Consider the following 16,612-nt stretch of genomic DNA (forward strand, 5'->3'; position numbering starts at 1 on the left):
AGGGGCTGTCTTTGCGAGTAGCGAGATGTCTTCCGTACAAATATTAAGAGCTGTTTGCTAGGTAAAAGTTTGCAATGGAGTGCTAAGTTCAGAGGGAGAAACCAACGTGTTTTAAAAATGAATGTTTTGCTTAATACAAATCAAATTACACTGTGTTCTGTGCACTGTACCTTAAATGTGCTTTATTTTTCATTTGAATAGGTTTTCCATTCAGAATAATTAGTGTTTTGAGTAATTTGGTGAAAACTCGCCACTTTTTAACTTGCAAGAAAAAATAGTGAACTGTAGTGGGAAAATGTTTATAGAATTACGCTGGAATTTGAGAGACATTGAACGCACATGCTCAGCCCATTTTACGAAAAAATAACAATTACGCTTTGTATTTTGTACTTTTAAGTACTAATTTCTTCCTTTTTTGCACATCCAGTGTACTTAAAGGAACAGTCAAGTCCAAAAAAAACTTTCATGATTTAAATAGGGCATGTAATTTTAAACAATTTACTTTTATCACCAATTTTTCTTTGTTCACTTGGTATTCTTAGTTGATAGCTAAACCTATGATGTTCATATGCTAATTTCTTAGACCTTGAAGGCTGCCTCTAATCTGAATGCATTTTGACCACTAGAGGGCATTAGTTCATGTGTTTCATATAGATAACATTGAGCTCATGCACGTGAAGTTAACCTGGAGTGAGCACTGATTGGCTAAAATGCAAGTCTGTCAAAACAACTGAAACAAGTGGGCAGTTTGTAGAGGCTTAGATACAAGGTAATCACAGAGGTAAAAAGTCTATTTCTATAACAATGTTGGTTATGCAAAACTGGGGAGTGGGTAATAAAGGGATTCTCTTTCTTTTTAAACAACAAACATTCTGGTGTTGACTTTCCCTTTAAATTACGATTTAATCTGTGCATAGTTGATACAATTTATTTCTGTTTCATTTTCCTACAATTTTTTTTTTTTTTTATGAAATACGATTTTTGGTTAACAATTTCGTTACAAATTTTGATGCAACTTAACAATACAATTTTTGTGTGAATGTTTCAATTATTTATTTTGTAAGATATTTAAAGTGAATTTTATTGTAATTTTTGTAATGTATGCATCTCTTTCCCATACAAAAATGCAGTATATGCCCCTTAGCGAGAAATAGTGGCTTTATATAATTTCACAAAGGAAATAGAAGGGCTGACGAGCATTCTTATAGAATCTTACCAGCCCAGGGATCTTTTTAGAATTGGGGCCTTAATCTTTGCCTGTTTCTAAGCCCCTGCAGGCCACCTTTATTTCAGTGCATGTTATTAGCTTTTAACACTGAGCAATCAGTGTTGACACTTTTGCTATACAGGGTCACAGTGTGTCTCCTTTATGCCTCAATAGGATCAAGGGTTAATATCTCCTTCAGGGCATGGAGTTTGTTTGGGCTCATAGACTGTGTGCTTTTGGCTTGGAACAAACTGGTTTCACTTTCATTTTTGAGTGTTGTGCAGCTCATAATAGTTTAGCGCCTTTTTTCATAGCAGAGGAAGTCTTGTCCTATGCATCACATGACCAGTGTGGTCTTCATTTTCCTACGATCCTGCTTTGGACATCACTCCTAAGGAGAGGGTTCTCACTATTAGCTGTCTGGGTCTAGGAGGTGGTGAGTGCCCCAGCCATTGGGATTATAAAGTTGCCTGACTCTCAATTAGATTTGTGGGACTCCATCCATGGATGGTGGTATTTCTACGCTGGCTATGCGTACTACTATCCCTCTGGAGGATAGTTTTTCTTTTAGAGAGCCTATGGATAAAAAAATGAAAACCTTTCTGAGGAAGATGTTTCAACATACAGGGTTTTTATTTCAACCGACGGCAGCTGTAGCCGTGGTTGCTGGAGCAGCTACTTACTGGTGCGACACTCTGTTGGACCTCATTTTCAGGAGAGAATTAAGGCTCTGAGAATTGCTAACTCCTTCATCTTTGATGCAAATTTGCAGATTATTCACATAAATGCAAAGGCTTCTGACTTTGCGATCCTAGTCTTGTTGGCCTCTGGTTGAAGACTTGGTCTGTGGATATGACTTCTAAATCCAGACTCCTTTCTCTTCCTTCCAAGGGGAAGATTTTATTCGGTCCAGGGCATGACTCAAATATTTCCTCCTGGGCTTTTCCCTCCAGTAAAAGGTTTTTACTGAAGGGAAAGTTGTCTTCCTACTGCAGGATAAGAAAAATAGGCCTAAGGGGCGACAATGGTCTAATTTTTGTTCTTTTCGTTCTGACAAATCACAACGACAGCAGTCCTCTTCCAAGTCCGAGTAGCCCAAGAGTACTTGGATGCCGGCTCAGTCCTGGAATAAGTCCAAACAAACTAAGAAGCCCGCCTAGAACACATCGGCATGAAGGGATGGCTCCCGATCCGGGATCGGATCGAGTAGGGGGCAGACTGTCTTTTTTCAGATGCTTGGTTCCAGGATGTACAGGATCCTTGGGTCCTGGAGGTAGTATCTCAATGATACAGGATAGGATTCAAGTCTCATCCACCCAGGGTCAGATTCCTTCTCTCCAGTTTGTCTATAAGACCAGAAAAGAGGGTTGCCTTCTTAGGTTGCGTACAGGATCTTTCCTCCCTATGAGTAATTGTCCCGGTACCTACAGCAAAGAAGTTTGGGGTTTTATTCAAACCTTTTAGTGGTTCCAAAGACAGAGGGAACTTTTTGTCCAATTCTGGACCTAAAGTGCCTAAACAAGTTTCTAAGTGTTCCCTCTTTCAATATTGAGACAATACAGTCAATCCTTCCTCTGGTTCAGGAGGGACAGTTTATGACAACAATAGACCTGAAGGATGCATACCTTCATGTCCCGATACACAGGGAACATTTTCTGTTCCTGAGGTTTCCATTTCTGGACCACCACTTCCAGTTCATAACTCTTCGGTTTGGCCTAGCTACTGCTCCTAGGATATTTTCAAAGGTTCTGGGTGGCTATTCTAGACGTTGCCAGAACTCGAGCTATTGCAGTAGTGCCTTACCCAAACGATATATTGGTACAGGCACCATCTTTTCGTCTAGCGGAAGAACATTCGGAGTCCCTTCTCAATCTTCTTCAATCACATGGATGGAAGATAAACTTGGAAAAGAGTTCTCTTACTCCAAGTACAAGGGTGAATTTCCTGGGACAATAATAGACTCCATATCCATGAGAATATTCCTCACAGATCAGAGACGTTGCAAGTTAAAGGGACAGTAAACACTCCATATAAACTTACCTTTTTCAAAAGATGTTATCCTGCTGAGTAGTCTGCACCGTTTAACTTTACCTCATCAAATAGTATTGTGTCCCATAGTCATTTGAAATAGTGCATCCAGACCATTAGAAATGGCCCCCAAACTCAGCCCCTATGGATAATTCTTTCTTACCGTTATTCTTCATGCCCCTCTAAGATGCGACTCGCAAATCAGTTTTTTGTTCCGTTCAAGGACTGTTGCGCTTGTGTCATTGTTTACGATCACATGCCGACTGCCGAATTTGCGCATGCGCAAGTCCAGGGGAAACTAATAATACGTAACCATCTGATAAGTACTTATTTGTTGCTTATTTGTTGCAAGCGTTCTCTCTGCACATCCGGTTAGGAAGCTAATGAAAAAGAAAGCGGTGTGCATGCGCATTGCAGTGAAGTTTACGTCGATAGGTCATCTGCACTGCGTGATGACAGATTTGAACGGATCGTTAGCGATTAGAGATTTTGAAAAAAATTATTGATGGGGATGATGAAGGTAGAGGGGGGAGGAGTTTGGGGCCATTTTGGACTGAAAGATTGAGATAACGATAACGATTCTTAGAGATGATGATGTTATTCACTATTGGGGGTATGTGGAAAATGTTTAATTGGTTATGTATTTGGAGAACAAATAGAGATGTTAGTCGTGTTTACTGTCCCTTTATCTTCTGCATGTTTTGCCCTCCAGGCCTCCTTGAGACCCTTAGTCGATCAGTGTATGGAGGTGATTGGACTCATGGTGTCCTGTAGAGTATGGACATCATTCCTTTTGCCAGATTCTATCTCAGACCCTTACAACTTTGCATGCTGAGACAATGGAATGGTGACCATTCAGATCTGTCTCAACAGATCGTGCTGGACAACCTGTCAAGAGACTTGCTCTCTTAGTGACTCTGTCCAAATCATCTGTCCCAAGGCACGTGCTTCTTGAGATCGTCCTTGGAGATTGTGACTACGGACACAAGCCTTTCCGGGTGGGGAGCCGTTTGGGGTGCCAAGAAGGCACAAGGTCTGTGGACTCATGAAGGAGTCTCCTCCCTTCGGATCAATATTTTGGAACTCCGGGCAATCTTCAATGCCTTGAAGGCTTGGCCCCTTTTGGGTTCGTCCCAGTTAATCAGATTCCTATGAGACAATATAACCTTGGTAGCCTACATCAACCATCAGGGGGGAACGAGAAGTTCCTTGGCGATGAGAGAAGTATCTCAAATACTAGAGTGGGCGGAGACTCACAGATGTACGCTGTCAGCGATCCACATTCCAGGTGTGGACATCTGGGAAGCGGACTAACTCACAAGGCAATCCTTTCACCCAGGGGAATGGTCTCTCCGCCCCAAGGTGTTTGCAGAGATATGCAGCGAGTGGGGGACGCCAGAGATAGATCTTATGGCATCCCACGTCAATACCAAGCTACCCAGGTACGGGTCAAGGTTGAGGGATCCTCAGGCGGAATTGATAGATTCACTATCAGTACCATGGAGGTTCAGACTCCTATATCTTTTTCCTCCATTACCGCTTCTCCCTCATGTGGTGGCTCGCATAAAGCAAGAGCGAGCATCAGTGATTCTGATTGCTCCATCGTGGCCGCGAAGGACGTGGTTTGTGGATCTGGTGGAGGTTACCTTGTTGCAGAGATCTGCTGATACAGGGTCCCTTCGTTCATCAAAATCTAGATTCTCTGAGGCTGACTGCGTGGCGATTGAACGCTTAGTTTTAGCCAAGAGAGGGTTCTTTGAGAGTGTTATCGACACTCTGGTTCAAGCTTGTAAGCCAGTTACTCGTCATATCTACCATAAAGTGTGGAGGACTTACTTGTTCTGGTGTGAAGAGTGTGGCTTTTCCTGGCATAATGTTAAGGTTGCCAGAATTTTATCTTTTCTCCATAATGGACTGGAGAAGGGTCTATTTGCTAGTTCCCTGAAGGGACAGATATCGGCCCTGTTGGTGTTATTGCACAAGAGATTGGCTGAGCTTCCGGATGTGCAGTCCTTAAGGCTCTGACTAGGTTCAGACCTGTGTTAAGATCTGGGGCTCTGCCTTGGAGCCTAAATTTTATTCTTAGTTTTTTGCAGCAGGCTCCGTTTGAGCCTATGCTTACTGTTGACATTAAATTGTTATCTTGGAAGGTTCTTTTTTTGCTGGCTATTGCCTCTGCACGCAGAGTTTCTGAGATTTCCGCTTTACAATGTGACTCCTCTTATCTTGTTTTTCATGCTGATAAGGTGGTTTTAAGTACTAAATTAGGGTTCCTCCCTAGGGTGGTGTCGGACCATAACATTTATCAAGAAATTGTTGTTCCTTCCTTGTGTCCTAATCCTCCTTCAGCGAGGGAACGCCTGCTTCATAATCTGGATGTGGTTTATGCCTTGAAGTTCTTTTCTTCAGGCTATGAAGGAATTCAGACAATCTTCCTCTTTGTCATCTATACGAGGAAGAGTAAGGGGCAGAAGGCTACTACGACTTCCCTATCTTCCCTATCTTTCTGGTTGAGGAGTGTCATCTGCTTAGCTTATGACACCAGCGGGGCGACATCCTCCTGAGAGGATTACGGCTCATTCTCTAGAGCAGTCGCTTCCTCCTGGGCTTTTAAGAATGAATACAGTAACAAAAGAAATGCTGTGCTTACCAGCTCCATGTAACAACGGCTTTCCTATCTTCAGCATGTCTTCCGCGTCTCTTCAGCGTGTGCACACAATCAAACATTCCCCGCCTTGTGGCAATCCCCAGGAGCCAGGAAGTGGGTCTCAGTCCAATACGTCACAGGGCAAGTCACAAAGGTTCCGGCTAACTGAGTGAAGAATACTCCTACAAGTGTATGCAAACAAAAATATTTACTTAACAAAAGTGCACTTAAAACAAAAAAGGACAAAAGATATAAGACCATTCTAAAGAACCAGAAGAATGGTCAAAAAAGGCAGCAAACAGCAGACGCGTTTCATGTGGGACCACCTCACTTGATCACTGCTTCACTATTAAGTCTGCCTTCAGCCTATTTAAAGGGACATCATTACTTGATTACACATGATAGCAATAAGCTTGATATCCTTAATATACTGTATATTAACCCTATCATAGACTGACATGTGATGAACACAAAGACATAGCATATAGTTGAATATTAAGAGAATTGTTATCAGATGTGTACTAAAACAGGTGCTAAGTAAAAACCTAATAGCTAGAACTTAATATTATATTAACCTTGTGCGACAACCTATGTGGGCTAAAATAAGACAGGTAATATGCCCAGACCTAGTGGCACATTTCTCTATTATACATGAAGACATAAACAAAATAAATAAATAAACTTAATCTGAAAAAGAGACTGGAAAAACTACACAAATAGGTTAACATCTGCCTCAATATTAAGACCTGATGGAGATCTTGTGTTAAGGAAAATATCCACTTAACCTCCTTTTACTCAAAAAATACTCCCTATCGCCACCCCTTTTAGAAAAAAAACACGATCAATGGCTTGGAAACTAGTTAGGGATGAATCACCCATATGTTCATTTTTAAAATGTTTGCCAACTGGAGTGAAGACTTCAGGATCTTCAATGTCCCTAATGTGCTCTAGTACTCTGTCTCTGAGGCGTCTTTCGGTTTTACCCAAGTATTAAATATTACTTCCCCTGCAAGTCATAAGGTATACTACATGGGTAGAATTCCTTAGACTTTTCGCCTTTTTAGATACAAATTTAACTCCCTTGGTAGTCACCTTTTCTACAATTGCGGTGGCTCGCCTGTGTTTATGCCTGTTCATGGCAGTGGCTGCATAAAGCGTTTACACATTAGCGTCTGATACTTGTGCGGTGCTGAAGACACATACCCTGTACATTTAGAGTTGTTTGGACATATTCAAGTGTTGTTTTTTTTTTCTTTTTAGTGCACTTTAAACTTGACTGGACATTAGATATGTCGATGACACAAGACAGTTTTGTGTTAAGAGATCTTGAAACTACATTACTCCAATATGACCAAGATTTAGACACTATTTCCAATGATAATGAAAACACACTGGACAGTTTGTTTTTACATATTGATGAACTGCGCAGAAAGGACGTTAAACTGGATTTGGATATTAAAGCATTCATGTTATATAAAAATACCAACGCATCCCTAGAGGTTTGCGAATAAGGAAATTTCCCTCCTTTACTGTGACTGACTCTGAGTTTATTATGAAATGGAATAAGATATTAAATGATTGTTCTTTTGCATTGATGGATTTACTTATCGAATACCAAAAACAACAAAGACAAGAACTAATAACCCTAATTAAATCCATACAGATGGATCTACATACCCTTCAAGTGGATCCTGAGTTTAAGGAGTACGATACTAAATTTGAAGAGAACATGCTTACATTTTCTATAGAACTGTGGGATTTATAAAAAAAAAAAAAAACTGTCACACGGTAAAAGGGATTATGAATCCAATAGAGTATATAGATGGACAAAAATTCCTTACAAGAAATTTAGTGATAAGTCATTCTCCAAAAAGAACATAGATATTGTTAAGAAACTCAAATTTGCAGAAACAGAGTATGATCAGGAGACTTCAGATCATGATTCTATTGAGGAAGGGATAATGGCTGTTTGGGGTGCATCAGCATTAGATATCCCTATAGTTGAAACTGAAACCGTTTTAAAAAAACGAATTGGCCTTGGGAGCCAAACCAAAAAGAAAAAAAACAAGGAAAGGTAGTAGGGGCAGAAAAGGAAAAAGGGATAAAGAAGTATTACACCCAAACAAGTTGTACACAGGTCTGAAAATATGTTTGAAAAATGTTGTGAATTTTTCTCAGTATGTATTAACACAATTTGAAAGGGAAGTTTTAAGTGTGGTGCTAAATTTTTCTCCCACCACTCATTTCAACCTTTTTTACACTATCCTAGATGTAAATAAATTTGTTAGAAAATTGACTGAGTGCTGAGGAAGTTGTGGATGATGGTGGTAGAATCTTTGAATCTGAAATAGAGCAGCATAGATTTGAGTTCAAGGGTCAATGTGCACTTACAGATTTAGTATTGTTAATGAAAGAATATCAGGGGGAAGACGGTGAATACAAGGCACTTCTTCACGATGTTAAAGTTAAGAGTAAAAGCACTTTCTACCCTGTACACCAGGACTTTCCAAACTTTTCATGTTGGCGACACACTTTTTAGACTTACATCATTTTGCGACACAGTAATTCAGTCGTATTAGCAAACAGGAGGTTAAACTAACTTGTTTTTAGAGGAAACAAACGCATACATAAATTGTATAATAACGAAATGTATTTACAAGTAACAGTATGTATATGCAAGAATTAAAAAAAAGTTTAATATTACCAATAACTACTTACTATTTTAATGGGATGTATGAGGTTGATGGGATGAACACACTTTCTGAATGTTTGGTGGAATATTAGATAAAGAAACTCGCATTTCATTATCAAGCATTTTTAAGCTTCTATTTCCTATCCATATAGCAGGAGCAGCAATGCACTACTGGGAGCTAGCTGCAAAAAAAGCTCTGCAAGTCCGACTGAAAACTGCCTGCGCGGCAAACACACTGCTGTCCCACTTACTGACTACACATGCAGTCCCAAGCCGATTTGAGGAGACTACTTGTGCAGTCAGGAGCCAATATGCCGCCAAATGGGAATAGTTTCAGTTCCTGCTGAGCTGCACCAATAGTTTAAGATAATCTGTGATCCGCTAGGTATCAATCATGTGTCAACCACGTTATATACATAGCAGGCAGGCAGGCTGAAAGTCGGAAACCAAAAAAAGAATGTAAAAAGATTTTTACATTAAAAAAAAAAACTTGTGCTTAAGCTGGGACACACCTACACACTGCTGCCGACACACTAATGTGTGTTTGGAAAGCACTGCTCTACACACTAGAGGTAAAAATATAGATGTGTTTCAGAGAGCTATCGAGGATAAATTAAAAACCTTGGCAGACAAAGTGGAATAAAAAATTAAGACTAATAAACATAGCAGGTTTCAGAATAACCGTAGTAGGAGCCATTTTAAAGCTCTTGTATCCTTGAAAGAGAATTCAAATATAGTGATAAGGGCTTCGGATAAAGGTGGCAACTGTTGTCATGGACAGGGAATATTATCTCTATGAGGCCAAGTGCCAACTTAGGGACACAGAAGTTTATGAGAAGCTGGACACAAATCCCACAATAAAGTTCAGACAAAAATTAGAAAAGATTCTGCACTTAGGTATACAAATAGGGTTAATATCAGATTCCAAGATGGAGGAATTTTTATCTCAGAGTCCTAATGTTCCCATATTCTACTTCCTTTCCGAAATTGCATAAAGATGAGACTCACCCCCCCCCCCCCCTGGAAGGCCTATCATTTCAGGGGTGGGTTCCTTATTGGAGCCCACCTCTGAGATGATCGATGCTTTTTTGCAACCCATAGTAGGTGAACTCATGAGTTATATCAAGGATTCAACACAAGTGTTACACACTCTGCAGTCCATAACATTGAGATCTAAAAATAGATTTGTGACTGATGATGTGGCCTCTTTGTACACCTCCATCCCTCACCATATGGGGTTGAAATCAATTTCACAGCTTTTGGACAAACTGTCAAATTATACTGAACATATCAAACATTTTCTAATACTAACTATTGAGTTTTTGTTATCTCATAATTATTTTTTGTTTGAGGGATCTTACTATCTGCAGAGATGTGGAACAGCTATGGGGGCAAGGTTTGCCCCCTCCTATGCCAATTTCTACATGGGATGGTGGGAGATGCTACACGTCTATGCAGATAGTAATGCTTTTAGAGACCATATTGTTTATTTTGGACGCTATATTGGTGACCTCCTGTTGGCCTGGGATGGGGGTTAACAATCATAACTGTCTTTATTTGATTGTTTAAATTGCAACTAATTTAATTTGGGATTTACTGGAGATCAAGATCCTGATAGGATTCAATGTCTTGATATAGAGTTAACAGTAGATGGAGATAAGATCATTACAAACCTGTTCAGAAAACCCACAGGTGGAAACACTATTTTAAATTACAGATCCTGTCATCCGAAACATACATTGAGGCTCATTCCCAAAGACCAATTTATTAGAACTAGGCGAATCTGCCCCAATGATACTCTGTATCAGAAACAGAGTCAGGAGCTAAAAGAAAGACTTCTCAATAGTGGGTATAGTGAAAAAATTGTTGGAATCTACTAAAATGATCGTAGATGTGATTCCATGTGAGACACTACTTGCCTATAAAAAATAAATCAAGGGAAAGGATATTAAAGATATATCTGAAAAAGTAATTTTTAGTACTCCTTATAGTCTGGAATATAAACAAATCTGTGACATCATACGTGAGTGTCTACCAATATTGAATACTGACCCTGTGTTAGAAAAGCTGACTGCCAAGGGAGTTAAATTTCTATCTAAAAAGGCGAAAAGCCTAAGGAATTATGTAGCAAACTCTTATCTTCCCGAAATAAAGTCCCATACATGGTTGAGGCGAAGGATAGGTTTTTTTTTTCAGATGTAGAGCAACAAGATGTAAGACATGTGATTATGTAATTGAAGGGGATACTTTTGTATCCAATAATACTAATAAGGAGATCCAGGATAGGATTAAGGCCTTAAAGTTGGCCAATTCTTTCATTACGGATGCTTCTCTTCCAGTGATTAAGTTGGGAGCCAAAATTTCTCGTTTTGCAATTCTGGCTCATCGAGCCTTATGGTTGAAATTCTGGTCTGCGGATGTGTCATCTAATTCAAAGCTTTTGGCGATTCCCTACAAGGGTAAGATCTTGTTTGGGCCGGGCTTGGCTTAAATTATTTCAGACATTACGTGAGGAAAGGGTCATTTCCTGCCTCAGGATAAGAGAAATAAACAGAAGGGACGTCAAAGCAATTTTTGTTCCTTTCGAAATTTCAAGGGTAAAAATTCCTCTCCTTCTGCCAAACAGGATCAGTCCAAGCCTTCCTGGAGGTCCAACCAGTCTTGGAACAAGGGGAAGCAATCTAAAAAGCCTGTTAGTGACTCAAAATCTGCATGAAGGGATATTCTGGTTCAGGCGCTATCTTTTCAACTAGCAAGCTCCCACACAGAGATGATGTTATCTTTTCTACGTTCTCACCGATGGAAGGTGAATTTGGGAAACAGTTCCTAGATTCCAGCTTCAAGGTTAGTGTTCTTGGGAACAATAATGGATTCCTTATCAATGAAAATATTTCTGACGGAGGTCAGAAAGTCAAAGATCCTCGACTCTTCAGTCCTCTCCTCGCCATCAGTGGCCCAGTGTATGGAGGTGATTGGTCTAATGGTATCGGCCATGGGCATCATTCTGTTTGCTCGATTTCATCTCAGACCTCTGCAATTATGCATGCTCAAACAATGGAATGGGGATTATGCGGATCTGTCTCCGCCTTTGCATCTGGATCAGGTGACAAGGGATTCTCTTCTTTGGTGGCTATCTCAGGATCATCTCTCCCAGGGAACTTGCTTCCTTAGGCCGTCCTGGGTGATTGTCACCACGAATGCCAGCCTGTTGGGATGGGGAACAGTCTGGCGCTCGCTGAAGGCTCAGGGGTTATGGGCTCGGGACAAATCTCTTATTCTCATAAACATCCTAGAGCTGAGGGCAATCTTCAATGCTCTTCTGGCTTGGCCTCAGTTAGCTTCAGCCCGGTTTATCAGGTTCCAATTGGACAACATAACTTCAGTGACTTACATCAATCATCAAGGAGAGACTCGGAGTTCCTTGACCATGACAGAGGTGTCCAGGATTATTCAGTGAGCGGAGACCCACAACTGCAGCCTGTCTGCGATCCACATTCCAGGAGTAGACAATTGGGAAGCGGATTTTCTGAGCAGACAGTCTTTTTACCCGGGGGAGTGGGAACTCCATCCGGAGGTTTTTGCCAATTTGATTCTCAAATGGGGGCAGCCAGAGTTAGATCTCATGGCATCTCGTCAGAATGCCAAGCTCCCGAGGTACGGGTCGAGGTCAAGGGATCCTCAGGCTGTGCTGGTAGACTCTCTGGCGGTCTCTTGGAATTTCAATCTAGCATACCTGTTTCCTCCGTTCTCCTGCCTCGGGTCATTGCTCGAATCAAACAGGAGAGGGCGTTGGTGATCCTCATTGCACCGGCGTGGCCTTGCAGGATCTGGTATGCAGATCTGGGGGAGATGTCATCTCTTCCACCTTGGAGACTTCCTTTGAGGAAGGACCTTCTACTTCAAGGGCCCTTTTTTTCACCCAAATCTCCTTTCTCTGAAGCTGACTGCTTGGAGTTTGAACGCTTAATTTTATCTAAGCGTGGATTTTCTGAGTCGATCATTGAGACCATGATTCAGGCTCGTAAGTCTGTTACCAGAGAGATTTACTATAAGGTATGGCGTAAATATCTATATTGGTGTGAATACAAAGGTTTCTCGTGGAGTAGAGTTGGGATTCCTAGGATTTTGTCTTTTCTCCAGGAGGGTCTGGAGAAGGGATTATCTGATAGTAGTTTGAAGGGTCAAATATCTGCTTTGTCTGTTTTGTTGCATAAGCGCCTGGCAGATGTACCAGACGTGCAATATTTTTTTCAGGCCTTGGTCAGATTCAGGCCTGTGTTCAAACCTGTTACTCCTCCTTGTAGTCTTAATCTTGTTCTTAGAGTTCTTCAGCAGGCTCCATTTAAGATGTTATCTGGGAAGGTTTCATTTCTTGTTGCTATTTCTTATGCTCATAGAGTTTCAGAGCTCTCGGCGTTGCAGTGTGAATCCCCTTACCTTATTTTTCATTCGGATAAGATGGTTCTGCGTACTAAGTTTGGGTTCCTCCCTAGAGTGATTTTAGATAGGAACATTAATGAGGAAATCGTTGTTGTTCCTTCTTTGTGTCCTAACCCGTCTTCTCATAAAGAACGTCTGCTGCACAACCTAGACGCGGTGCGTGCGTTGAAATTCTATCTACAGGCGACTAAGGATTTTTGACAGTCTTCTGCTCTGTTTGTTGTTTTCTCTGGGAAACGTAAGGGTTAGAAAGCTACGGCTACTTCTCTTTCTTTGTGGCTGAAGAGTATAATTCGCTTGGCCTATGAAACTGCTGCACAGCAGCCTCCTGAGAAGGTCACTGCTCATTCTACGAGGGCTGTTTCCTCTTCCTGGGCATTAAAAAATGAAGCTTCTGTGGAACGGATTTGCAAGGCTGCAACTTGGTCCTCTCTACACACTTTTTCAAAATTCTATAAATTTTATACTTTTGCCTCGGCTGAAGCTTCTTTTGAAAGAAAGGTTCTTCAAGCGGTGGTGCCTTCTGTTTAGGTTCCCTGTCTTGTCCCTCCTTTATAATCTGTGTCCTCTAGCTTGGGTATTGATTCCCAATAGTAATTAGAGATAATTTGTGTACTCATTGTGTCATTAGAAATAAAACGAAATTTATGCTTACCTGATAAATGTATTTCTTTCTTGACACGGTGAGTCCACGGCCCGCCCTTTTTTGTCTTTAGACAGTTTTTTTCGTGTAATAAACCTCAGGCAGCTCTGCACCTTGTTACTTCCTTTCTCTCCTTTACTTTGGTTGAATGACTAGGGGTGGAGGAAAGGGAGGTGATATTTAACAGCTTTGCTGTGGTGCTCTTTGCCACCACCTGCTGGGCAGGAGTGATATTCCCAATAGTAATTAGAGATGATCCGTGGACTTACCGTGTCAAGAAATAAATACATTTATCAGGTAAGCATAAATTTCATTTTTTTCTAAAAGGGGTGGCGATAGGGAGTATTTTTTGAGTAAAAAGGAGGTTAAGTGGATATTTTTCCTTAACACAAGATCTCCATCAGGTCTTAATACTGAGTCAGATGTTAACCTATTTGTGTAGTTTTTCCAGAGTCTCTTTTTCAGCTTAAGTTTATTTATTTATTTTGGATATGTCTTCATGTATAATAGAGAAATGTGCCACTAGGTATGGGCATATTACCTGTCTTATTTGAGCCCATATAGGTTGTCTAGCTATTAGGTTATTACTTAGCACCTGTTTTAGTACATATCTGATAAAAATTCTCTAAATATTCAACTATATGCTATGTCTTTGTGTTCATCATATGTCAGTCTATGATAGAGTTAATATATATTAAGGATATCAAGCTTATTGCTACCATGTGTAATTAAGTAATTATGTCCCTTTAAATAGGCTGAAGGCAGACTTACTAGGGAAGCAGTGATCAAGTGCTGTGGTCCTGCATAAAACACGTCTACTGTTTGCTGCCTTTTTTGACAATTCTTCTGGTTCTTTAGAATGGTCTTATATCTTTTGTCCTTAATATATATTAAGGATATCAAGCTTATTGCTACCATGTGTAATTAAGTAATTATGTCCCTTTAAATAGGCTGAAGGCAGACTTACTAGGGAAGCAGTGATCAAGTGCTGTGGTCCTGCATAAAACACGTCTACTGTTTGCTGCCTTTTTTGACAATTCTTCTGGTTCTTTAGAATGGTCTTATATCTTTTGTCCTTTTTTGTTTTTAGTGCACTTTTGTTCAAAAAATATATTGTATGCATACACTTGATGGAGCATTCTTCACTCAGTTAGCCAGAACCTAGAGAATGAAGCCTCTATGAATCAGATTTGTAAGGCGGCTACCTGGTCCTTCTTACACACTTTTTCTAAATTTTACAAGTTTGATGTGTTTGCTTCGGCTAAAGCAGCTTTCTGGAGAAAGGTTTTGCAGGCTGTGGTGCCCTCAGAATAGAGTTCGCCTCCTTTTTTGTTCCCTCCCATTATTTATTCAGTGTCCTCTGGAGCTTGGGTATAGTTTTCCCAACAATAAGGAATGAAGTCGTGGACTCTCCCTGCCTTATGGAAAGAAAACATAATTTATGCTTACCAGATAAATTCCTTTCCTTTCTGGCAGGGAGAGTCCACGACCCAGCCCGTAATTTACTTTGTGATGGGCGGCTCCCTTTTTATATTATTTCTTCTGGCACCTTTATGCCCTGATGTTTCTCCTAATTTTCCTTGTTCCCTCGGCAGAATGACTGGGGATAGGGGAAGTGGGAGGGATATTTAAGCCTTTGGCTGGGGTGTCTTTGCCTCCTCCTGGTGGCCTGGTGTTGTATTTCTCAACAGTAAGGAATGAAGTCGTGGACTCTCCCTGCCAGGAAGGAAAGGAATTTATCTGTTCAGCATAAATTATGTTTTCTTCTAAATTAGTATTTACACTTTCCCTTAGAGTTTGATTGTCCAATGGGTGGATGAAAAATATGCTTTTCTTCTTAGGTTAAATTATATAATGCCCATACAATTCTTTGATCTTGCTGCTTTTCCATATTTCACTCAAGCTGTCTTCTTCCTAGGTTCCAGCCAGTATAATTGTTATTGAATCACTTGACATCATCACCATAACAGTACCTCCTGCACTACCTGCCGCCATGACTGCTGGAATTGTATACGCTCAGAGACGTCTAAGAAAATTGGGAATTTTTTGTATTAGTCCTCAGAGGATCAACATTTGTGGACAGCTAAATCTTGTCTGTTTTGACAAAGTAAGTCTGAATCACAGTGCAGAATTTAAGGAACATGATAGAGAGAACAATTTTAAACAACATTGCAAATTACTTATGTTATTTATTTTGCGTCAGTCTTCAGATATCCTTTATTGAAGAAATAGCTATGCACATGGGTTAGCCAATCCCACTAGGATTCTATGTGCAGCCACCAATCGGCAGCTACTGAGCCTATTTAGATATGCTTTTCAACAAAAAATATCAAGAGAATATAGCAAATTAGATGAAAGAAGTAAATTGAAAAGTTGTTTAATATTGCTTGCTCTTTCTTAATCATAAAATAAAAAATTGTGTTTAATGTCTCTTGAAAGTAACAAAAAGTTAATTTGAAATAGATACCAGTGTATTTCAGATATATTTAGATTTATTTTTATATTCTTGTGCTTGCCAAAATATTTCTGATATGTAATTACTGCTAGAATGTGCTTGTGCTGTCAATACAGAAGCATATTTACTGAGCATTCTGTGAGTGGTGGTAATATCATGTGACTTTACCGGATCTTGGAACATGTACAAAAGATACATTTTCATGCATCTGACCTATGGCCAGGGACAACACTATACATTTACAATTACTTTCCTTTTTTTTTTTTTGCGTTTTTGGAATATCTTGCTTTGAGAATATGTGGAACCAATTTTTATTTATTTCTTTATTCAAGGGATAAATGTCACCCCTTTTAATAGGGTTTTAAAAAGAAAATAGTATACTTTTCTTTCATGTAAGTGGCAAGAGTCCATGAGCTAGTGATGTATGGGATATGCATTCCTACCAGGAGGGGGCAAAGTTTCCCAAATTTCAAAATGCCTATAAATATACCTCCCACCAC

At 40.1% G+C, this 16,612-nt stretch overlaps 1 protein-coding gene across 1 annotated transcript in view; it reads left to right on the top strand.

The window, feature by feature from the left end:
- The window catches only part of ATP13A3 (ATPase 13A3), a gene marked incomplete in the record, with an annotated part of 582,093 nt that overhangs the window by 238,386 nt on the left and 327,095 nt on the right, over window positions 1–16,612 (top strand). The window contains 1 exon segment of the mRNA XM_053710208.1: window positions 15,576–15,764. Within this exon segment, the coding sequence (XP_053566183.1) occupies window positions 15,576–15,764 (189 nt within the window).

This window comes from Bombina bombina, chromosome 4 (genome assembly GCF_027579735.1).
Source record: "Bombina bombina isolate aBomBom1 chromosome 4, aBomBom1.pri, whole genome shotgun sequence".
Classification (NCBI taxonomy): Eukaryota; Metazoa; Chordata; class Amphibia; order Anura; family Bombinatoridae; genus Bombina; species Bombina bombina.